The sequence below is a fragment of the Gekko japonicus genome, unplaced genomic scaffold (genome assembly GCF_001447785.1).
Source record: "Gekko japonicus isolate JY-2015 unplaced genomic scaffold, Gekko_japonicus_V1.1 scaffold1690, whole genome shotgun sequence".
In the NCBI taxonomy this organism is placed as follows: domain Eukaryota; kingdom Metazoa; phylum Chordata; class Lepidosauria; order Squamata; family Gekkonidae; genus Gekko; species Gekko japonicus.
This window is the reverse complement of record NW_015159763.1, coordinates 371820-397119: the sequence shown is the minus strand read 5'-3', so window position 1 is coordinate 397119 and position 25300 is coordinate 371820. Positions and strand designations below refer to the sequence as shown.

The window sequence follows — 25300 nt, the reverse complement described above, 5'->3', positions numbered from 1 at the left end:
ATTCGATTCCTGTTTTCCAGCATCTCACTTATGTCAGCTTCTTTCTCAAAGGCTAAAATAAATATGATTGTAATAAAATTGGGATGCTGGCAATGCTCCCTGTAAGCTGTGGAGTCCGGTGAGCAAAAATTCTGCTTTGTGAGCTACTGGCAGTAAAGTTGTGAGGGAGCAGTTTGGCTACTGCATAAATTAGTTTGCTCTGGAGCCATCCTTCCTGAACTAAGATGAAAATGTGTGAGCCAGAGGCTAAAAAACTGTGAGCTAGCTCACACTAACTCAGCTTAGAGGGAACACTGGATGCTGGCAAACCCTATGAAGCCGGTGTGTGTGTGTTTGTGTGTGTGTGTTTGTGTAGAACAGGGGAATGGAAGTACCAAATCTTTCCAGGGGCACTGATTTTCCTGTGTCCCAAATTGCTTCTCACTTTCTGCTTTTCTTCCAGTGAGGTTCCGAGACCAATCCTGCGTAGTGAGAAAGAGTCTGTATCCCGGGAGGGGGGGGGGCGCTATCCCAGAGAGTGCACAGGTCCTCGGGTCTTTGATAGGGTTGCCAGTATCTCCCTTATATATAAAAGCCGAATGGTGGTGGCACTTCTCTAGAACATTCCACACACTCCGAAATTGGTTGGCGCCCTGGTGTGTCACTCAGAATCTGTCCCTATCCACTGGCTGCATTGCTTGAGTCTCGCCTCCAACATTCTAAACAGTTTGCTGTTCCCCCCCCCCATAGCCAGTCAGAACACAGGTTATTTGCATATGCAGCCTCATTGGCCTTTGCCTCGGAACACAGAGGTTGTTTGCATACGCAACTTGATTGGCTTTTGCCTCTAACATTCTAAATAGTTTTGCTGTTCTGAGGTAAAATGTGTCCAGTCTCCAGTTGAGGGCTGGAGATCACTCAGAATTACAACTGCTTTCCAGACAGCAGAGATTGGATTCCCTGGAGAAAATGGTGGGCTTTGTATCCCTATATGCTGCTGAGGTGGCCCCCGTATGACAGCCAATGTGACATAGGAGTTAGGGCTAGAGATGTGAAGGCCCGGAAAAAAACTGGAAAAATTTGGGGAAAAAACGGGGTTTTTCCATTTTTTTCCCTGAAGATTTTTTGTTTTTTTCCGAAAAATTGGAAAAATTGAAAAAAGAAAATAAAATAAAAAATGATTATGGAACGTTTTATTTTAACATGATGAATAAAATATTTTAAGACAAGGTGTTCAAATATTTTCCAAAACCAAACAAAGGTTAGTGAAAAGAAGGGCCAATATTAAAACCTTTTCATAAAAAGAGGTACAGGGGCCCAATTACAACCAATATATATAAAACATAACCATAACCAGGGCTAAAAAAGTTTTATATAAAAAGAAAAGAAATTGATTATGGAACGTTTTATTTTAACATGATTAATAAAATATTTTAAGACAAGGTGTTCAAATATTTTCCAAATCATTTCTAAAATATATATATATATGGTATCAGATTGATCTAATTTCTGTGCACTGAGGACAAGCCAGTCCTAGGTTACAAACTGAACTCTCCAATGCAAGATGCATTTCTTCCTTTAGGAGGTGCTATTGTCAGAAGAAAATAAAAAGGTTTCAGTTTTGTTTTTGCATGTGGGTGGGTTTCTGTTTGTAATAATTGTTTGGATACACTATATTTTTAATATGCTAGTTGTGATAATTTCATGCCAAATAAAAATGTCCATAGTCATATTTTATGTTCCTAAAGTAACAGAATGACTTTCAATCTAGAAAAGACAAAAGAAATGCTAATGTAGCATTTTTTTCAATTTTTCCGAAAATTTCCGTTTCCCCCCGAAAAAAAACAGAAAAAACCCGGGTTTTTTTCCAAGCTTCAAAATTTCCGGAAATTTTACATCTCTAGTTAGGGCTTCAGAGCACGGGAGACTGTTTTCAAACATAAGCCCTGTTTATCCAACACCCCAAAGTTCTTACCTGAATGAATCCAGCTTACTATTATCCTAGTGAAGGAAAATTTCTAGTTCAGAGAGTCCCTTGTACATAAGAGAATAGAAGTACAGAAGACAAGCCATAGTTCTCTCAGAGCTGTTCTCTCAAGAGCAGTTCTCTTAGAGCTCTCTCGGCCCCAACTACCTCACAGGGTGTCTGTTGTGATGAGGGGAACGGAATGGAGCTTGTAAGCCGCTCCGAGACTCCTTCAGGTAGTGAAGGGCGGGGGGTATAAATCCAATCTCTTCTCCTTCTTCTTAGTACTTAATAGACCAGTGATGTAGTAAGATCACGAGCGAATTATTCGAATATTATTTCTACGTCAGCACATCCTACTTTGATTTTAATTTATAGGTTCTTCATCTCACAGACTTATAAGAAAAATTAGTTCCTCTTACAGTGTAATATTCTTGGATTTTGAAGACCGACTCGTGGTACTTTATGGTACCAGAGGCCTAAAACTTGGTTGTTTAAGTAGACTGACATACATGGTTGACCAGAAATATATGAAAATAGGACAGTTGTCCACCTTTCTTTCGAAACAGATTATTCAAAGTACTCTCCCAAGCAGTTACAGCAATTTTCAGGTCATCCAGGTAGCTGAAATTTGGTGCGCAGTTATTTCTATTCTAGGATACCCTGATTACTGCAACAGGCTGGAAACTGGACATTTTTGCGCCTAATAGTCAAAATGTGTTGGCATGTTGTTTACTTAATACCAGTGGCCACTGGCCACCATTCCAGCACAAAGCAAGCCAAAGCTATGAGCGGGATGAAAGGCTGAGATGCTGGGATTCTCTTCTGACTTTTTGATTGGGGGGGGGGGACTTTCCGTGGTGACCCAAAACACAGATTTGCACGTGCAGAACTCCCATTCAATTTACTTCCATCTGTATGTAACTGCCTGCAATCAGGGTAGTTCTTACCTCCGAGCTGTTTACCAGGAACTCACTGGCTAAACTCTGTAGCTGCTGCTAAAAAAAGACACCTCATTTCCTATTGTTGTTCTCCAGAAATGCACATAGCTTTTCACGTTCATTTATGACTCACTCAATGTTGAGTAGGGTTTCTGTAGGGAAGTCTAATCCTCAGTTCTCCCTTTAGCTCTTTCCTTATTATGTGCTGGAATCGTGGGAGCTGTTGCGTCCACGGCCCTTTCCTGTGTCCCGGCTCTATCCTGCGCTTACTGGAATAATGTGAGGAACTGTGGGAGGGGCCCATGTTCCTTACCATGCAAGCACCATTCATCTTTTCAGTTCTGGCCTGGAGAGCAACCACAACATAAGCCGCTCCACGTGGCTGGGGCATTTCAGTGACACAAAAAAGAATCACACAGCTGTTGGTCTCACATTACAGTGGCTGCCACGCTATTAAAAAAGAGTAAGAGTCCAGTAGCACCTTAAAGACTAACAGTTTGTGGCAGGGGAGGAGCTTTCGTGAGTCACTGCTCACTTCTTCAGACACTGAGCAGTAACTCACGGAAGCGGATACCCTACCACAAATCTTGTTAGACTTTAAGGTGCTTGTTGTTGTTGTTCAGTCGCACAGTTGTGACCCCATGGACCACATCACGCCAGGCCCTCCTGTCTTCCGCCATCCTCTGGAGTTTGCTCAATTTCATGTTCGTTGCATTGATAACTCTGTCTGACCATCTCATCCTTTGCCGTCCCCGTCTTCTTTGACCTTCAGTCTTTCCCAGCATCAGGGTCTTCTCCAGTGAGTGCTCCCTTCTCATTTGGTGGCCAAAGTATTTGAGCTTCAGCTTCAGGCCTTCCAGGGAACAGTCGGGGTTGATTTCTTTTAGGACTGACTGATTCGATCTCCTTGCAGCCCAAGAGACTCTCAAGGGTCTTTAAGGTACTACTGGACGCTTACTCTTTTCTGCCACTACAGACAGACTAACACGGCTACCCATCTTGTGCTATGTTATTAGTGTAGTTTAAGAAGAGGCTTCCGTTTGCCCTTAACTGAGGAGCCTTGAGATCCTATGACCTAAGCGGGTGGTCTTTATCTAGGGTTGCCAACCTGGTAACCATTTGGGGCTGTTGTCGATGGCATGACGGCACTTCTGGGGAAAGCCCAAGGTGATGCCATGCCTCTCTAGGAGTAGCAAGAAACTCTATGATAAACTGTAGAGTTCCTGGTGATTCCCAGAAAGGACTGACGTCCTGGTGATTCCCTGAAAGGACTGATTCCTAGAAAGGTGATTCCTAGAAAGGACGTTCCTCATGATTCCTAGAAAGGACTGATAGAGGAATTGATCTTTAAAAAAATCGCTGTTGACTGACGGCGTGATGTCACTTCCAGGGAATACCCGGAAGTGACATCACACCATCAACCAACAGCAATTTTTTTTTTAAGATTACTTTCTCCATCCTGCTGCAGCAGTGGTGGTGGGAAACAGGAGCTTGGGGGGGGCAGGGAACTCCCCACCTTGCGTGGGGGCTTGGCAACCTTATCTTTATCCAGTGACGGTCCTATCCTTATCATTATCCACATGTACGTTGCAGAGCCACAACTGCTGAGTTTTGAGCCTTCGGGGAGCTGCCTTTTTTGCTGCGTTTGGAAGGTGTTGATGGTAATCCTTTCCATCTTCTTCGTGGTCTCTGTGCATCACACCCTTGGGATACTCTGCGCCTGCGCTGACCTTCTCGGTACCGATAGCTAGCAAAAGGGATTTTCGCGCCTCTCCCAGGTCACGCGCCGGCTCCACTGCGCATGACCAAGGAGGGGCACGCAGATCCCGCCAGTTCTCTTCTGACCGCCGCGCTGGTAGGACGCCTTCTGCCTCGGTCTGCTAAGTACCAAACTTTTTTTTCCTTTCCCTTTATTCCCTTAGGGGCTCATTGATTCATATCGAGCAGTGGAATATACTTATGCTGTGCATGCCTAGAGAGCAAGGCTGCAAGCTGAAAGGGGCACTGAGATGAGGAGAAGATTCCTCTGTGGCTTTAATTATTTGTTGACTGTTTGCTGTGGCACACCTCCCGGTGTTCGGCTTGTGTTTACTGGCCCCAGTTTTCTTGATCTGCCCATTGACCAGGCCTTGACACCGCTGCATTACTCTGGCTCCCCCTCTTCCTGTCACCTGACTGTGATGTCACCTACTGGCAGCATTGTCCACTCCATGCTGCCCCCTAGGGGTTAAAGGTATGTCCTGCACCTGGAAGGGTAGCAGAGCACTGATCTAAACGTACTGGTTTTGTAATGCCCCATGGGATACGAAGTCCGGGTCCAGATTAGTTCCTTCAACTTGGGCTATCCAGAGCTAATTTCTCTTTTAACGGGCATCTGTGCTCTTATCTATTTTGTCCCCTGTTTACTTGCGAATTTAAAAAATGTTGTTTTCATCTGCACTTGGAAGATAAATAGGAAAGTCCCCAGGGACCAAAGTTGCCGGTCTGTTTATGGGTCAATTAAGCATTTGGTGGCACTTCAAATATTAATGTTTCATGATTTGATTTAACATGATAACATCTTTTAAGCCATGAAGAGTTTATTAGCTATCCTCAGGGTGTGATATCTGGTGTTTCGTGGAAACCATGAATGTTCACCTGTGTTTCCTCCATGGGCCAAATAAGGCGTCCCTGAGACCAAGGCTCCCTCTAAGCTGTGGAGTCCTGTGAGCAAGAATTCTACTTTGTGAGCTACTGGCATTAAAGCTGTGAGCAAGTGATTTGGCTGCTGCATAAATTAGTTTGCTCTGGAGCCACCCTTCCTGAGCCAAGACAACCATGTGTGAGCCAGAGGCTACAAACTGTGAGCTAGCTCACACTAACTCAGCTTAGAGGGAACTCTGCCTGGGACTACTGATAGAGTTGCCAAATCTTTTTTACCTGGTGGTGGGGGGCTCCTGCCCGGCGTCTTGAGTGCGTGGGCGCGCTCAAAGCGCGCGCGCACCGCCCGGATGTGACGTCATGACACCGGGCACGCTGGGGGCGGGGCCACAGCCATTTGAGGGGAAAACTCTATGTTTTCCCCTCAAATGGCTGTGGCCCCACCCCCAGCTTGCCCGGAGTCATGACGTCACATCTGGGTGGCACGCGTGTGGGGGTGGGGTTTCCCCCGGAGCCCAATTCCGCGGGGGCGGAAATCAGGCCTCCAAAGCAGGGGGAAATCCGCCCCCCGGGGGGACTTGGCAGCCCTAACTACTGAAGATCAGGAAAACTCTCTCTCTCTCTGTGTGTGTGTGTGTGTGTGTTTGCGTGAGCTGAAGTTCTTTTGCTACATGTGCTATAGTCACAATCCAAATTGGGCATGCATGCATGGGAATTGAGAAGAACCTGCAAGTGATGTGAGATTGTTACACATGACTCAGCGTGGAGACCTTCAACTTTCTGGGTTCTATCATTTGTGAAGACAGACACAGTTCAGTGTTGCTGGGTTGTCCAGATGTGTTTTCTCTGTGGGTTAGAGTGAGATCAGGAACCTTGTATGTTGGAAATGCTAGTGGGGCACAAGTTTGGAGTTCCTTTATTTGGTCCTAAATTTGCCAATGGAAGGATACCGTCAGCAGCCAGAGGGTGAGTTTGTGGACACTGGTGACCCTCAGCCACATGGGAATCGAGATTCATGCCTGCCCTTTCCTCTGGTAGCCATAGTGGGGGATCTGAGTGCAGAAGGTTGGTTTGGTTTATGATGCTTTGGCAAAATTTTGTGGCCATCAGTTGGTCTTGAGATATTCTGGGTTGACACCCCCCCCCCCCTGAAGATGGTTATTATAAATTAAAAAACTACCCACCTTGCGTGGGGGCTTGGCAACCTTATCTTTATCCAGTGACGGTCCTATCCTTATCATTATCCACATGTACGTTGCAGAGCCACAACTGCTGAGTTTTGAGCCTTCGGGGAGCTGCCTTTTTTGCTGCGTTTGGAAGGTGTTGATGGTAATCCTTTCCTTTTTCCTTTCCCTTTATTCCCTTAGGGGCTCATTGATTCATATCGAGCAGTGGAATATACTTATGCTGTGCATGCCTAGAGAGCAAGGCTGCAAGCTGAAAGGGGCACTGAGATGAGGAGAAGATTCCTCTGTGGCTTTAATTATTTGTTGACTGTTTGCTGTGGCACACCTCCCGGTGTTCGGCTTGTGTTTACTGGCCCCAGTTTTCTTGATCTGCCCATTGACCAGGCCTTGACACCACTGCATTACTCTGGCTCCGCCTCTTCCTGTCACCTGACTGTGATGTCACCTACTGGCAGCATTGTCCACTCCATGCTGCCCCCTAGGGGTTAAAGGTATGTCCTGCACCTGGAAGGGTAGCAGAGCACTGATCTAAACGTACTGGTTTTGTAATGCCCCATGGGATACGAAGTCCGGGTCCAGATTAGTTCCTTCAACTTGGGCTATCCAGAGCTAATTTCTCTTTTAACGGGCATCTGTGCTCTTATCTATTTTGTCCCCTGTTTACTTGCGAATTTAAAAAATGTTGTTTTCATCTGCACTTGGAAGATAAATAGGAAAGTCCCCAGGGACCAAAGTTGCCGGTCTGTTTATGGGTCAATTAAGCATTTGGTGGCACTTCAAATATTAATGTTTCATGATTTGATTTAACATGATAACATCTTTTAAGCCATGAAGAGTTTATTAGCTATCCTCCAAGAATACAGAGCATCACTGCCCCAGACATAGATAGATAGGTAGGTAGGTAGGTAGAACATAAGAGAAGCCATGTTGGATCAGGCCAATGGCCCATCCAGTCCAACACTCTTGTGTCACACAGTGGCCAAAACCTAGGTGCCCTCAGGACGTCCACCAGCAGGGCCAGAACTCCGGAAACCCTCCCACTGTTGCCCCCCAAGAGTACAGAGCATCAGTGGCCCCAGACATAGGCCTTGTTATAGTACCTCATTTAAAGTAGAGGCAACCAGTAGAAGAAATGGACCATTCTTATATTTGTTTTTATGACTAATGTGCTTGTCATTTCTGGCTTTTTATTTTTTAAAAAGAAAATCTCCCTGTTTATCTCAGAGTCTGTACCAGACTGCCCTGGGCGCTGACCAGTCCTTCAGGATTCTCCCATGGAAAATTGTAAAGGAAGGAAACAGAGGGAGGATGAAGAGTTTGCATCCAGTGCCCTTCAAAGGGGAGGGTGGCTGCAAATAACTGTCAGGTGATGGTGCGCAGAGATAAGCCCTTGGAACATCTTAAGAGTCTGTCAAAGGCTCCTTTTAAAATAATCCTGGGTACACAAGAGCACTTTCTTAAAACAAAGAGGAAGATGAGCAGCAGAGAAGGATATTTTCAAGTGAATTTGTGATCATGCCACGGACCGGGTGGCCCAGTGTCTGGGGACAGCCTTTCCCGAGGAGAATGCCTTACTTAAAACGGAGAGCAGACTTGTCCTACGGATAGCATAAACCTTATTTTGGAAAACAGGCCTCTCTTGCAGAGTGTCTTCAGATTGCTAAACTGACCGGGAATGGACCCGAGCGGTCGGTTTACAGCATCCCTGCAGGATACAGCAGGTAAGAGTAGAAGGCAGCGTGATAAAGCGATGCTAAGTGGGTTTACTTAGAATCCTACTCAGGTGTGTTCCATACAAATCACAATCCCTATTCTATGCATAATGGCTCCCATTTATGGAAGCATCATTTATAGATGTGATAGTCCCTTCTCACTCAATCCCCCAACGATATAAAGAGATAATAATGGTCTTTTGAACTTGCCTATCGAATTAAATTATATCTACATAAGTGCAAAAATACTAGAGTCAGTCTATATCAATGTTATTAACATTTACTGTAGTTAATGGTTTGAATGGTCTATCGTGGTTTGATTGAATGCTTATTCTTCGTTAAGTATATTGTAGCTGTTTTTACTCATGAAAAGTACATCGCTGTTTATATGTTTTAAAGTTAAAAGTTATAAATAAAATATTTTAAAAACAAAACAAAAAACCCTCAGGTGTGTTCAGTGGGGCTTATTTTTCCGTGAAAGTGTTCTAACTTTAAAATTACTTAAATCCTTTGGAAAAGGTAACCTCAATTGACCCCCCCCCCGGGACAGTTTTACTTATATGGATTCTTCTAACAGCCAAAAAGTATGTGCCAAATTCAAATATTTTAACATTTAAACGGAACAGAGTTCGAGCCCAGTGGCACCTTATAAGACCAACAAAGTTTTATTTTGGGTCTAAGCTTTCTTTCTTTCTTTTTTCCAATTTTATTTTATTTTAAAGACATAAACACGAAAGAGGGGAAATTATTCCTACAATTCCTTCTTGACAAACTCATGCCTGATTTATCATCCATTTATATATTTCACCTTATATCGTTACGTATATCACTTGCAAATAGATCAAAACAGTACTTTATATATCCTTAACAACTGTTAAATGTCTATATAATTTACTTATTGTATTCTTCCAACCACTTATAAAATCTTGACCATGTATTTTCAAATGTGGTTTCTGGTTGTCCTTTCAAAGTCAGAGTTAATTTGTCCGTTTCTGCCGTTTCCAAAGTTTTTCTTAAAATTTCTTCTCCTGAAGGTCTAAGCTTTCGTGTTCATGCATACTTTTTCAGATTTAAATATTTAAAGTCAAATTAAAATTTAAAGATAAAGTTAAATAGCTAAACTTAAAGATGAGGGCTCGGCTGAATACAGTATGCTCTAAGTGGTCCCTTCTTCGGTTTTGTTTTGTGTTTTAAAAGAGTCCTTTTGTAACTTAGGCCTTTTACCAAGATTCGGGGGGGCGGGGAAGGGGTGACATGAAGTTCTGGGTTCTGGTAGCTCATTTGGATGACTTTTTAGGTATTTCAGATTGATATAAACTCAAAGTGCTCTTGATTTGTTACCTAAGACTATGCTGAACAGACTTCTAAAAAACGTATTCCCCCCCAAAAAAAACATTTAAAATATGATTTTGATGATTGCATTGCAAACAGTGGGGAAAATTGAATTGAGCAGGAGTGTGAATGGTGGAAGGGGAGAGAAATTTGAGTAAATTTGGGTGAAGGAGTGTTGCCAGCTGACTGTCAGATGCCCGCCATCGTTATATTGTTCTATTATTATTTTATTATTTATTTATTACATTTATAACCCGCCCTACCCCGCGAGCGGGCTCAGGACGGCTTACATAATTGGTCTGTAGGTGACAGTACATTCACATAAAAACAGTTTAAAAGTCAATACAATAAAATAAAGCAAAGCCTCATAAAGTGCTAGTGCGAATACACTGAATGCATAAGATGGTGTGCTGAAATGACCATACAACCAGACAATTTTCGCTCAGTTATCTTCCGGAGCACAGGGGTGGCGGCCAGATGTTAGTACTACGGGCCGGTTCATTGGTGGTTGGGGGCGGCGGCTCCTAGTTGAAAGCCTTGTGGGAGAGCTCCGTCTTGCAGGCCCTGCGGAACTTTATGTATTGTTTTATTCCCTGGGATCTCCAGACACCACCTAGAGGTTGGCAAAGCTAGCTGTAATTCATGGACACTCCTATTGAAATAAATGTTGTTAGTCTTTAAGGCGTCGTTGGAATTTTGTTTTATTTTGCTGCGACAGACTAATGTGCCTATCCCTTTGCAACAATCCAAATAGGACACTCTTCTGTAAAAACTCAAACTTAGGTAATGCAGGTTAAAAGTCTGAGCAGCAGAGGTGATACCATTTCTCCCCCCGCCCCCAGGCCTTCAGAAAGTCTTTCACATTCATCCTTCCCTGCAGCTTCGTGGACCATCTGCGGTAATGCCGCTGCCCTTGGTACAATGCCGTCCAGGAACTCGTGGGCTGGAGTTGCCAGGTCCCTCAAAGCCCTCAGCGGGGGACTTTGGGGGGCGTGCGTTACTGGAGGGGGTGGGGTGTCCCCAGCGTGATGATGTTAGTCACACAGAAGTGATGTCATTGTGTTGGGGAGCAGAGGCCCCCGCCTCTCCCCAGCAGGTTTTAAAGACTTCCTTTAAACCAGAGCCACTTAACCATTACACCAAACTGACTCTAATCTGGGCTAATGGCTTCTCTTATGTTCTTATTATTTTGGGGGTCAGAGGGAGGTTTGAAAGCTCATACCCCCAGTTTGGTGCAGTGGTTAAGTGTGCAGACTCTAATCTGGGAGAACCGGGTTTGATTCCCCACTCCTCCGCTTGCATGGGAGAACCGGGTTTGATTCCCCACTCCTCTGCTTGCAGCTGGCTGGATGATCTTGGGCAAGCCGTAGTTGTGACCAGAGCTGTTCTCACAGGGACAGTTCTGGAAAGAGCTCTCTCAGCCCCAACTACCTCACAGGGTGTCTGTTGTGGGGAGGGGAAGGGAGTTTGTAAACCACTCTGAGACTCCTTCGGGTAGTGAAGGGCAGGGTATGTCCAGTCGCCTCTTCTCTTAACCCTTCAAGTATCTCTCTGTCTCTCTGTCTCTGTCTGTGTCTCTGTCTGTCTCTCTCTCTCTGTCTCTGTAGCCAACCCAAGTGTCAGGTTCAAATCTCAGTTTACAATTTCAGCTGGTTAGAAGAAAGGAAAGAACATCAGCTGACGCTTTCGTAGCCTTTGAGGAAACCACAAGGCAGAACTTTTATTTATTTGTGTTATTTATATTCTGCCTTCCTTGATGGGACTCAAGGCCGATTGCCGTGTGTGACTTGTGTATTCGACCCTGACCTGGACTGCCCAGCCTAACCCGATCTCGTCAGGAAGCTAAGCAGGGTCAGCCCAGGTCAGTATTGGGATGGGAGACCACCAAGGAATGCGAGGGTCACTACGCAGAGGGAGGCAGTGGCAAACCACGTCTGTTGCCTTGAAAACCCTGCGGGGTCAACATAAGTCGGCTGCAACTTGACAGCAACCCCCTCATGTGTACATATATTGTGTATTTCTGAATACCTTTCTGAGCTTTGGAAACCTGTCTAGAAGTTTGCATGCGAGTAGCAACGTGACTCACGCACAACGATAATTTGAAATCCCCAGATTGTATAATGAGGCCAAATAAATCCCAAACGGGTACTGCAGAATAAATAGATTGGGGCCGTAAACAATTGCTCTCCTACTTAGTTATTTCTACAGCTTTGTGTGTTTTCAGTTGGGAGACCATATCTAGGCTGCCTTTGGCTACAACTGTCTCATTAAAGACAATCTGAAAGTAAGTTATCAAGCTCTTACGCAATATGATGCTTAAGCACAGGTCCTTGTTGGTGTATGTGGTTAAAGTGTCGTCGAGTTGCAGCCAACGTATTGCAAGGGGCTTTCAAGGCAAGGGAGAAGTAGAAGTGGTTTTCCATTGCCTTCCTCTGCAGAGTCTTCCTTGGTGGTTCCCCCATCCGAATAATCCTGCTTAGCTTCCGAGTTCTGAGAAGCAGAGGTGGTTTGCCATTGCCTTCCTCTGCAGAGTCTTCCTTGGTGGTCCCCTGAGTACCCATCCTGCTTAGCTTCCGAGTTCTGAGAAGCAGAGGTGGTTTGCCATCGCCTTCCTCTGCAGAGCTTTCCTCGGTGGTTCCCCCATCCGAGTACTCATCCTGCTTAGCTTTGGAAATCTGACGAGATCAGGCCATACCATGTTGCCTACCATCCATAGGCATCCATATGTAATTTCTTTTTTAAAGTATCTACTCTACCCTATACATACATAAGTGCCGACACGTGGCAGATGACTTGTGGCTACCCCAGCAAGGGGCTTTCAAGGCAAGCATTTAAGCAGAGGTGGTTTTGCCATTGCTTTCCTCTGCAGAGTCTTCCTTGGTGGTCTCCCTTCCAAGTACACACCTTGCTTAGCTGCCAAGATCTGAGAAGCAGAGGTGGCTTACCATTGCCTTCCTCTGCAGAGTCTTCCTTGGTGGTCTCCCTTCCAAGTACCAACCATTCCTAGCTCCTGAAATATGATGAGATTGGGTTATTCCATGCCGCCTTCCCTCTCTGTCCTGGTTAGTAATTTTGCACAAATAAATCGACAGAACCATTATCAGTAACTGGATAAACCATTAGCAGTAATCTCTCTGTTTCTTTCGGTATTTCAGAATTATAACATCAGCTGACTCAGTTGAGGATTATATCTGTTATCTGTATACTGCTTTATGCTGCTCCCTCCCCCTTTCCTGAAGTCCTTCTTCACCCAAAGAGTGATTAGCACATGAAACTCACTGCCACAGGAGGTGGCGGTGGCTACAAGCATGGACGGCTTCAAGAGGGAATTAGATAAGCATATGGAGCAGAGGTCCATCAGTGGCTATTAGCCACAAGGTATAGATAGGAACTCTCGGTCTGGGGCAAGTGATCCTCTGTATTCTTGGCGCCTGGGGTGGGGGTGGGGCAACAGTGGGAGGGCTTCTAGTGTCCTGGCCCACTGCTGGACCTCCTGATGACCCCTGGTATTTCCGGCCACTGTGTGACACAGAGTATTGGACTGGATGGGCCACTGGCCTGATCCAACATGGCTTCTCTTATGTTCGCATGTCTGGGGCAAGCGATGCTCTGTATTCTTGGTGCTTGGGGGCGGGGAGGGGGCAACAGTGGGAGGGCTTCTAGTGTCCCGCCCCCACTGCTGGACCTCCTGATGGCTCCTGGTATTTCTGGCCACCGTGTGACACAGAGTATTGGACTGGATGGGCCACTGGCCTGATCCAACATGGCTTCTCTTATGTTCGCATGTCTGGGGCAAGCGATGCTCTGTATTCTTGGTGCTTGGGGGAGCGGGCAACAGTGGGAGGGCTTCTGGTGTCCTGGCCCCACTGGTGGACCTCCTGATGGCACCTGGTATTTCTGGCCACTGTGTGACAGAGTGTTGGACTGGATGGGCCACTGGCCTGATCCAACATTGGCTTCTCTTATGTTCTTGTGGGAAATTTCAGTTTTGAGTCATCTTCCCCAGGATGAGTTTCCTTTGGAATGTAGCAGCAGTGGAGGCTGAAGGTGTTTTTTTATAGTATAGGAAACTATTTACTGCAGGTAGTTAGCAAGGAAACATGTAGGCAGGTAGTGCTAATCTCAGAACAGCACAAGCCTGCCTGGTTTTTGTTTGCCAGCCAATTTAGAGAAAAGTAGCAAAAATATACTCTTTGTTAGGCCAGAGACAAGACGGCCGCCTTTCTAGATCTTTGTCAGTTCCATATACTCAGGCCGAAATCACATTTGACTGCAGCAGCCCCCGTTCCACCAGGCAGGAGAGCTAGGAATTCCATTCTCTGTCTCTCGTGTTGCTTTTTTTTTCCATAGTGGTGTATTCCAGTCGTTTTATTCGCTTCTCGGGTTCGCTTCCATTGCCAAATACTAGCTGGGAGAAACGAGGTTTCTGGTAATAGACTCTGTAGAGGAGATCAATGAATGGGGAGATCAGGAATACAGAGCCAACTGTAGTGCTTCAGTGCATTGGTGCAGGCGGCCTAAATTGGGATATTTATTTATTTATTTATTTATTTAATTCAATTTATACCCCGCCCTCCCCGCAATGCGGGCTCAGGGCGGCTTACAAGTGGCAAACGCCAATATAAAACAACTTAAAAACATTTATAAATCCCACAGTACAAAAGCATTCATAACAATCAAAGACTGGAGTGCTCTAGATGTTCAACATAATATCAGATGGCATTTCTATAACTGCTCAGCCTCATCTGCTCCAGGGACTGATGTTCACCTCATCCAGGGCCAGGTAGAGATGGGATAGCGGTGATGTTAGTTGCGGCTCCTACTCATACGCCTGGTGGAAGAGCTCCGTCTTACAGGCCCTGCGGAACTGCATAAGGTCCCGCAGGGCCCGGATCTCCTCCGGGAGCTCATTCCACCAGGTAGGAGCCGCCACCGAGAAAGCCCTGGCCCTGGTAGCGGCCAGCCTGGCCTCTTTGGGACCTGGCATTGCCAGGAGGTGTTGGGTCCCAGACCGAAGTGCTCGAGGGGGAACATATGAGGAAAGGTGGTCCCTTAGGTAAGCTGGACCTTAGGTCCCTTAGGTAAGCTGGATATAGGGTTGCCAACCTCCAGGTGGTGTCTGGAGATCTCCTGGAATCACAAGTGATCTCCAGGGAACAGAGATCAGGTCCCCTGGAGGAAACGTCAGCTTTGGAGGGTGGACTTCATGGACTCATATCCCTAGGGGTTTCCCTCCCCTCCCAGCTTGGTGTAGTGGTTAGGAGCGCGGACTCTAATCTGGGAGAACCAGGTTTTGATTCCCCATGTCTCCACGTGCAGCTGCTGGTGTCACCTTGGGTCATTTCCAAGTTCTTTCAGAGCTGTTCTCTCAAGGGCAGTTCTCTTAGAGCTCTCTCTGCCCCACCTACCTTACAGGGTGTCTGTTGTGGGGAGGGGAAGGGAAAGGAGATTGTAGGCCGTTCTGAGACTCCAAGTGAAGGGCAGGGTATAAATCCAATCTCCTCCTCCTCCTCCTCCAGTTTGGTGTAGTGGTTAAGTGCACGGACTCTAATGTGGGAGAACTGGGTTTGATTGGGTCTAGGGTTGCCAGCCTCCAGGTGGGGCCTGGAGATCTCCCGCTTATACAGCTGATCTCCAGCTGACAGAAATCAGCTCCCCCGGAGAAAATGGCTGCTTTGAAGGGTGGACTCTGCGGCATTGTTCCGTGCTGAGGCCCCTCCCCTCCCCAAACCCCACCCTCTCCTAGCTCCACCCCCAAAGCCAGTTTGGTGTAGTGGTTAAGTGCGCGGACTCTAATATGAGAGAACCGGGTTTGATTCCCCACTCCTCCACTCGCACCTGGCTGGATGACCCTGGGCAAGCCGTAGTTCTGTCAGAGCTGTCCTTGAGAAAGAGCGGGTTCTGTCGGAGCTCTCTCAGCCCCACCTACCTCACAGGGTGTCTGTTGTGGGGAGGGGAAGGAGTTTATAAGCTGCTCTGAGGCTCCCAAGTGAAGAGTTGGGTATGAATCCAATCTCTTCTCCTCCTCCTCCTCCTTTTCTACGCTCCACCCCCCAAATTTCCAAGAATTTCGCAAGCAAGGGCTAGCAACCCTGTCTGGAGAGTAAAGAAAGCCGTGTCTATCCAGGCATTTATCGTCAACCTTCCATGCAGTGGCTGACAGCCAGATACGAAATCCCTTCCCTCGTGGCCCTTCAGGCATTCTCCAATTGCCTCCCACGCCCAGTTTAGATGAGACAAGACTGTGTTTGGCAACACAGCTCTGCTTCTATTGTCGTGACCTGCAGTTCAACCCTTGCGCTTGGATTGCACACCGGGTCGAGGTACAAGCTGACCATCCAAGTAGCACGAGTTGGACAGTAATAAAGGTCGGCAGTTAATGAGCATTCAGAACGGAGAGTCTCGGTCACTAATGCTCCAGGGAGGCTTTTAGTAACTGGACCACATGGATAATCGGGAACACCTGGAAATGCGAGGATAAGAAAGTTCTCAGGGTCTGTCTGACGAAAGGAACTTTGACTCTCGAAAATTCACCCCCTGAACATTTTGTTGGTCGCCAAAGTGCTGCTGGAGTTGAATGTTGCTGTTCTGCTGTAGACCAACACGGCTTCTCGGTGAAAGGATGTTGACAGGAGATCCGTGGTCTCTGTACAAAGCAGAGGCCTGCAGAGGTGCCCAAAACCCTAGCCCAGGGGTATTGTTACGAGGGCCGGACCTGACATAAATGAGACCTTGTCGGGCCGGGCCATGGGTGTCATAAAAGGTAATGCCAGGTAGCGGAGATATAAACTTTATATATATATTTTAAAAAAAATTAAATTGATTTTAACATAATTTACATTCTATAAACATTCTTCACAAATATTGTATTAACTTTTACAGTATTTGTTTTCCAAACCATTGTTAACATATATTAAAGAGTCTTACACATTTAACCTCTTCATCCATTCATATACCTTAGCCCATCTTTTATTAAATACTTTTTCGTTTTTATTTTGTAACATCAGGCTCGAAATATAAACTTTATAAAGGACACGAACACAAAGGGTTTTTTTTTAACGTAAAATTAAAACATCAGCACTCTTGCAATATTTTGTTTATTTCACAGTGTCCGATAACGGACACCTCTTGCTCTGAATTACTGCGCCAAAATGTCTGTGCTGTTGCAATCTTGAGTATGCTGCTCAGGTGTGTGTCTGTAAGCTGCAAACCTACGATGATGCAGCAGCAGCAGAACTGGAAGAAGCAGCAGAGGACAGCCAGTTCCACTGCGGGCCTGATCCGGTCCCCGGGCCACATGTTTGACACCCATGCCTTAGCCTGTCAAGAATTTCACCTTAAATCCTTTTGCACGAAAATACAAGTGAAGCAAAGAAGCAGCCAACCTTTCTGAGAAGGGCAGAAAACCAAAGCACAGTCTTTATCAAAAGAACAAATGTAGAGTCCAGTGGCCCCTTTAAGACTAATAAAGTTTTATTCAAGGTATGAGCTTTCGTTTGCACTGGAATGGTAGGTGATGTTCCACCTTATAGACAGGGGCTGAGCAGCAAATTAGCATGTAACCGTGATGAAGACGTGCAAAGGCAAACTAAAGAACAAGCTAAGGTTATAAGGTCAGCAGTTGTAAAGCAATAAATATGTCAAAATAGCAGATAAATGTGTAAAGATTTGGTGTTCATTTTGTTATGTATTCAAAGCCACTTGAATGCATGGAATGACTTATGTGAAACATCTCATAAGAACGCAATGTTAAGCTTCGCCCTGGGCTAGGATCCAAATGTAACCAATCGGAGTACTAGCCCAGGAAGTACCATCCAATCACTTCCCAGAGCGGGAACGCTCGTGATTGGTCTTTATGTCTTCAACCTTATTGGTTGGTTATGTGTACGGTGGGTGTGGCTACATTAGCCGGGAATGTTTAAAAGCAGGACAGCTGCTGTTAAACTGCGTTTGATGGGTTCTGGCTATCTGATGTTGTACCGTGTTGGAGTTTTGTGCGTTCTGAAGAATAAAGCCGTGTTCTTGCTGAATCACTCTCCGACTGCTTTGTTAAGTGAGCGACTTAACACATTTTAAGTGCTGTCGTCACAGCTGATTTGTGGTGACCCTGTAGGGTTTTCCAGGCAAGAGGCGTTCAGCGGTGGTTGGCCGTTGCCTGATTTTGTGTCATGGCTTTGGTATTCCCCCATCCAAATATTAGCCAGGACCGACCCTGCTTAGCTTCTGAAATCGGACCAAGATCAGAATAGCCTGGGATATCCAGGTCAGGGCCCCCTGTATCTTAAGTAAAGGTAAAGGTCTCCCTTGTTGAAAGCCAGTCAAATCCGATTCTAGAGGGCTCACCACCTCCCTAGGCTGCTGATTCCACCTCTGAACCACTCTGACCGTGAAGAGCCAGCACTGTCCGAAGACGTTTTCCGTGGTCATGTGGCCGGCCTGACTAGACACCGAGGCGCACAGAACGCTGTTACCTTCCCACCGAAGTGGTACCTATTTATCTACTTGCAGTTCCTTGCTTTCGAACTGCTCGGTTGGCAGGAGCTGGAACTAGAGACGGGAGCTCACTCCGTCGTGCGGCGCACTCGGGTCTCGGACTGCTGAACTTCCGATCTACAGTTTCAGCGTCTTAACCCCTTGAGCCTGTATCTTAGGAGATATTAAATAAATAATGTTTGTTTTATTGGATACAAAATTTGTGCTTTCCTGTTTTTCAAGTTTTATTTTCCCTACCTCTCAGGCAGCAGAAACTAAGATAAAGGTGCCAAGACAGGACAGTAGTGCTGTCTCTCTAATATTCGGTATATTCATAATTCTGTTTCTTAAAAAAAAAAAAGACATTTGTACTTTTAAATTGCATAAATATGCTAAGTATTACAATTTGATTTGCTAGCAGGTATAAATGATGGACTTTATGTCGTTAAAGTGGCACGGTGTGGTTAGGTTTGACAAGAAAGTAATCATTGCGTGTGTTTCAATTTCTACCACGTTTTAAATTTTTATTCACAAAAATCCTGTGAAGAGACTTTCCTCCCCCCATGGCTTCAAAATATCTGGAAATTGCACATCTCTGTTCCTGAACTGTCAATAACATGGCTCTGGGTTAGGGTTGCCAGCCTCCAGGTGGGGCCTGGAGACGTCCCAGAATTATAGCTGGTCTCCAGACTATGGAGATCAGTTCCCCTGGAGGAAATGGCTGCTTTGGAGGGTGGACTCTATGGCCTTGTACCCCACCAAGGCCCCTCCCCTTCTCAAAGTCTGCCCTCCCTAGGTCCCATCCCTAAATCTCCAGGAATTTCCCAACCCAGAGCTGGCAACCCCGGGTTCCTGACATCATAGTCACGTGACTTAGCTAACCTCTTTTCCCCTTTGCCTTTCAGATGAGAACTCGCCAGCGAACTTCTGGGATTCCAAGAATCGAGGTGTGACGGGGACACAGAAAGGGCAAATCGTCTGGCGAATTGAACCTGGCCCTTATTTTATGGAACGTAAGTACTGGCGTGGTTATACTGACTCTCTGGTACGCCAGAGGTCCTCAGTCTTTTTTGAGCCAACGGATAGCTTGGGAAATCTGACACCAGGCAGTGGGCGCCGACCACAAAATGGCCGTCAAGGGAGGCGGGGCCAACGACAAGACGTCAGGGAGTGATGTTACGCGTAACTCTGATAGTAGCGCTTCAAGCACAAACTCTGTTTAACTGGATGCTTTAAAAAAATTGAACATATTGCTTAAAATAATTTCATGCATATGGAATCATAGGATCCTAGAGTTGGAAGGGGCCATACAGACCATCTGGTCCGGCCCCCTGCCCGATGTAGGACCAGCCTAGAGCATCCCTGACAAATATCCGTCCAGCCTCTTCTTGAAAGCTGTCAGTGAAGGGGAGCCAACCACCTCTCTAGGCAGCTGATTCCACCTCTGAACCACTCTGACTGTGAAAAGGTTTTTCCTAATATCCAGCCGATACCTTTCTGCAAGTATACATTTACCTAGCTAAGAGACAGTCTGGCAATATCTTTCGGATTTCTAATGGCCAACTAGAAGGTCTGCTGGCTCCACCCACTTTCTGAAAACACTCGGCGGTGGGCACCATGCTGCCCGCGGGGACCGTGTTGGAGATCTCTGTGTTACGCGGAAGCATGCTTGCTTCCTTCTGATAGCTTTTTTCCTAAAAGACTTTGTGACACTCAGGGTGCATTCAGACAGGGCATTTGCAATGGTATAGGTGTCGGTTGGAATCGGTGTACTTACCGGCGTTCACACGGTGAACATCTGCCTTCTGTCCCTAACTGTTGCAAAGAGCTTTAAACCGTTGTATTCTGCCACTAGGTCCCCAAGTGGTGGTATCCTGAGTGCAACGGTTGTAATCACTTTACCCCCCGTTTGATCGCTCTCCACCGTTGTAGAGCTACTTCCGTTCGGAAGCCCGAGGCTTCCGATTTTTGTCCGCCTTTTTTTTTTAGGTTGGCGATATGCACTTGGGCGAAGCTTCGCCCCGGCGTTTTTTGTTTTTGTTTTTTAAAAAAGGTCCTTAGTTTAAGGTTTCAGAGGAGTCCGGGACCTCAGGGAGGCCACTTTGCTTCAGAATTTGAACGGGGCGGGGGGGGAGGGAGATTGGCAGTGCCAAAAATCTAATCATTTGAAATTATCAGTAAATAAGTTCTCTGCTAGTAAAACAAATGTGTTTATTTAGCATCCAGAGCAGAATGTTTTTAAAAGGATGGTGAAAAGTAAGCCGAGAAGAGCGTGCCAAGAACATATACCGGCTTGTTAGGGATTGGCTGAAATTTGAAGGTAGATGATGAGCCATTAGAAAAATATCTGGACATTTCCTTTTATTGCTCCCCTACATGTTTCTGTGCCTGTTTCTAAAGACTGTTTATAAAAATCTGGGGAATAAGAGGGAGGGGGAAAACTGGTGTGTTTAAAAGAGAGCATCATTTAAAAAAAAAAAACCCTCAAAGAACATCAGTCTTTTTGGCCAGTGTGACCCAGGTTTAAGTGTGAGATTCTTTTTTAAAAAAATAGTGAATTGAACTGTATAGATTTGATGGCCATTTTACAATGACCGTACTCTTGTCGTTTAAAAAGTGACTCTCATCAATGTCAATAGCTCTTGGAGATTCCTTGGAACTTGCTCCTGTTATAACGCCCAATTTATATTGGAGAATGTTAAAGAAATGTGGATTAAATGATTTGTGCTTGCACGTACCGTTTCAATATCGCCGTTCAGATGGAGCCATTCTGCTGCTCCAGTAGGTCAGGATAATGCAATCTACCCTTCACTTTTCATCTGTATCGAGGGGAAGATCTTTCTCAGACTGATGCCTGGTTGGTACAGCTTGCAGGGCCTCACACAAAACAGAGATACAAACCTTTTCTGGCTTGCATCTCACATAAGTAAAGGTAAAGGTTTCCCTTGCTCGAAAGCCAATCGAATTTGACTCTAGGGGGTTAGGGTGCTCATCTCCGTTTCCAAGCCGAAGAGCCAGCGCTGTCCGAAGACATCTCCGTGGTCATGTGGCCGGCATGACTAGACACCAAGGCGCACTGAAGGTCATCCAGCAGCTGTGAGAGGTTTGGTGTGGACCCCATCAGAAATCTTTCAGGTGTGATTCTGTGCCTGTACTGTTATGTGTAACAACAAAATCCTTTCAGTCCCTTTACACACAACATCACACTTGGAAGATTTATGATAGGGTTCACACCAAGCCTCTCTGTTCTTCCTCTGCTCCTCCCTCCCCCACTTCTGAAACTTTCCCTATATGAATTTCCACAATAATTTCCTCTTCATCTGAAGAAGTGAGCTCTGGCTCATGAAAGCTCATCCTGAAGCAAATGTTGCTAGTTGTCAAGGTGCTGCTGGACTTCAGTTTTAATTTATAGCACACTTGCCCCAGAATTCTCAGCCAGTAAGATCTTGGTCCATAATTACCCTTTTAGCCACTGTCGAGTTCAGTTCCTCTATGCATCCCGATCTAGTAACAAATGACCATCAAACATGAACTATAGTGTGCCACTCACTGGGTTTTCCTTCCTCTGAAAAGAAACCATATCAAAATGGGTTTTTTTGCGCACTACAAAACAAAACAAAAAAGATGATTCGCTTTTCTAGACAGGCCGGCTTTGAGTCCAGGAGCATGTTAGAGAACAAGATTTTCGAGATATAGAAGGATTTCAGACAGCCTATCTATTCCGTTTCAGGAACTGGTTACTAACTTTTTTTCTGTCATTTAGACAGACCCGTTTTAGTAACCGACTGTTACCTTTTCATACAGTGCCGGTTGTCTCCCATTTGGGAAGTGTGTCTGAGGCGTTGTTGACGAAAACTGCCTTCCTCAGGTCTTCAATCCCTTCTTCTGCATCTGAATCGGTGCAGTGGGCTGTGTAAAATGTCCCGTAACGCTTCCTCCAGTGACGGGTTTTTCACACCCTTTCCCCCCCCCCGCCCTGCAATCTCTCCTCTTTTTTTTTTTTTTAAATGTTCTACTGGGAGTGCTATAACGCTATAACAGGATGTCAAACCAGCGTCATAGCGCTCCAATACGTTGTTAAAAAAAACCCTCTCAGGGAGATCGTGCACGCGGAGGAAAATGGCGGGAAAAGAAAGTGGCACAGTTTGAAATGGCCACAGCGCTTCAGAGACGGCTTCTTACCGGAAGGGAAATGCTGTGTGAAACAGCCGTCCCTGTACCAGTTTCCTCCGTGACAGGCCAATAACGGCAACCAGGCGGTTTAAAAAGGTAATGTGAAATCGACCGTAATCTTTTGAGAGTCAAGGCACCCTTTGTGGGGGTATCTGACGAAGGAAGCTCTGACTCTCAAACACTTATAGCCTGAAAATCTTGCTGCTCTCTAAAGTGCTCCTGGATGCGAATTTAGCTCTTCTGCGGCAGAGCAACAGGGCTACTTTTCCAAAACTATAGATATATCAGGACATTGAAGAATTATTTTAGTAACATGAAGCTCATTCTAAAAAACAACAACACACCCTTGGCTTTCTGAAGAAAACAATTCCTCTGCCTTGAAAATACACACCTGTAGTGGAAATAAAACTGCTGCGGCCCGGAATCCTCAGTACAGATTGAATACAAATGTGAAGGTTCTACATGCATAAATATACTGTAAAGGACGTGAGGGGGAGCATCGTGAAAGGGTGGGAGATGCGCCTGTGACCTATAATGCTCTGGTCGCAATTGCAATAAACTGGCGCCCTCCGGCTGTCACCCGCCGAAATGCAGCTGACTTTCTACTTCAGCACTGGTGTCCTCAGAAGAGCCTGTAGGTACCTCTTTCTGTTTTCTGCAGAAGAATCCAAATGTGATGTCTGCGTAAAATGTTACTCTCTTTTTGGCTGCAGAAATCCAACAAGGAAAAATTAGGTTTTCATTGCTTGGCGTATGATGGAAACTGTGCTTTCCGATTGCTTTTGCATAGCATTTTTCTTGCGCGCAGCATGTCTTTGCTTCCTAGGCTAAAGGAGTGGGTAAAGAAGAAGAAGAGAAGAAGAGATTGGATTTATGCCCCGCTCTTCACTACCCAAAGGTGTCTCAGAGCGGCTTACAAACTCCTTTCCCTTCCCCTCCCCACAGTAGACACCCTGTGAGGTAGGCGAGGCTGAGAGAGCTCTGACAGAAACTGCTCTTTTTCAAGAACAGCTTTTATCAGAACTATGGCTTGCCCAAGGTCATCCAGCCAGGTGCAAGTGGAGGAGTGGGGAATCAAACCTGGTTCTCCCAGATTAGAGTCCATGGACTTAACCACTACACCAAACTGACATCAACACTCACGTTTTACCGTCAGGCAGGCCCGTAGCTAACATGGGGCCCACAGGGCCCAGCCCCCTTGTGTTTCTTCTGGGCCCCCTCCCTCCAGGGCTGCCCCCAAAGTGCTCCAACTTACCACCTGCACTGTACTTCCATTTAATTAGCTGGCGGCCCCCCCCAAGGCCCCCTCCCAAAGAATTCCCTAGCTACGGGGCTGCCGTCAGGGTTCAGGTAAAGCTAACAAGTTGCGGCTGGCCTGGTCCCTTCCATATTTTTTGTAGCTAAGCAGGAGTTTTTTTGTTTCACGTTCAGGGGTTCTGGCCACGCTGTCCGGAAAACAGAATGAGCAAAATATTCGCGCTGAGCTAAACTTTTTGTGCTTGTGCTTTTCGTGAACATTTGTTCCCTTTACGAAAAGCATTCCCTTTCCAACTATTTGTAGGCAGAAACAATAGACTGTGTTGCTTCCTGTCCCTGTTGTGGGGCGTGACTCACATTTGAGGGGGCAGAGCCCCGAAATGTCCCACTGTAACTACAGGCCTGGGAGGCCTCCTCTCCCCCCAGCTCCTGTTGTCCACCACTGGAAAAAAAAATAAAAATGGCATCCTTGTGTGGGCACGCTGTATCACTTCTGGTTAAAAAAACAACAACCATAAGTGACATCGGGTAGCTCTAGGAATCTGGGTGATTGCTTAGAGCTACCCTGCATCGTGTCCAGAGCCAGTGTAGTGAGGTGGTTAAGAGTGTCAGACTAGTATCTGGAGACCCAGGTTGGAATCCCCACTTGTGCAGCGGAAGCTCGCTGGGTGACCTTGGGCCAGTCACCCACTCCCTCAGCCTGACCTACCCGAGAGGGCTGTTGTGAGGATAAAATGGAGGAGAGGAGAATGATGTTAAGTCGCTTTGGGGTCCCCATTAGGGAGGAAGGTGGGGTATAAATGATATGAATAAATAAATTACCAGGTGAGACCACGGCCAGCATTGCAGGGGAGGGGGCCCATTTCACCTTCCCGCAACCCTCCCGCCGGTTGGCAGGCACTTCTAGGCAGCTCTGCCCAGAATGAAAGTCTTGATGTGCCGTTCCAGTGGCATGTTTCGTTTTTGGATAGGTCTCCATCTGCTTAAGAGCAGGCATTGTGATCAGTGTTCCCTCTAAGCTGAGTGAGTGTGAGCCAGCTCAGTTTCTTAGCCTCTGGTTCGCACCTTTTTGTCTTCGCTCAGGAAGGAGGGCTCCAGAGCAAACTGATTTATGCAGCAGGCAAATCGCTCGCTCACAACTTTAATGTCAGTCGCTCACCAAGTCGAATTTTTGCTCACAAGACTCCACAGCTTAGAGGGAGCATTGATTGTGATTCTGCCCCTTATCCAGTCACAGGTGGGCAAGAATGAACAACACCATCCAAGGAATTATATATATATTTTAGCGTAAATATTGATAGGGTGTGGAACAACCGGAGAGCCGGGTTTGATTACCCACTCTTCCTCCGCATAATGCCTGCTGGGTGACCTTGGGCCAGTCCCAGTTCTCTCAGAACTTTCTTAGCCCCACTGACCTGACAAAGTGCCTGTTGTGGTGAGAGGAAAGGAAGGTGATTGTAAGCCGCTTTGAGACTCCTTAAGGTAGAGAAACGCAGGGTATAAAAACCTCTTCTTTTTTTAGGAAACCTCGGTTTGGATTTAGAAGCAACTGCTAATTCTGTGTCTGTCGTTGGCAGTGGACACTGCAGGAGTGGAGAACTGTTTTCCCCGCCCACATTTCTCAATATAACCTGCTTAACA

General features: G+C 46.1%; 1 protein-coding gene across 1 annotated transcript in view; it reads left to right on the top strand.

Annotated features, from left to right (window-relative positions):
* The window catches only part of HECW2 (HECT, C2 and WW domain containing E3 ubiquitin protein ligase 2), a 207840-nt gene that overhangs the window by 15460 nt on the left and 167080 nt on the right, over positions 1–25300 (top strand). The window contains 1 exon segment of the mRNA XM_015406124.1: positions 19135–19242. Coding sequence (XP_015261610.1) covers positions 19135–19242 — 108 coding nt within the window.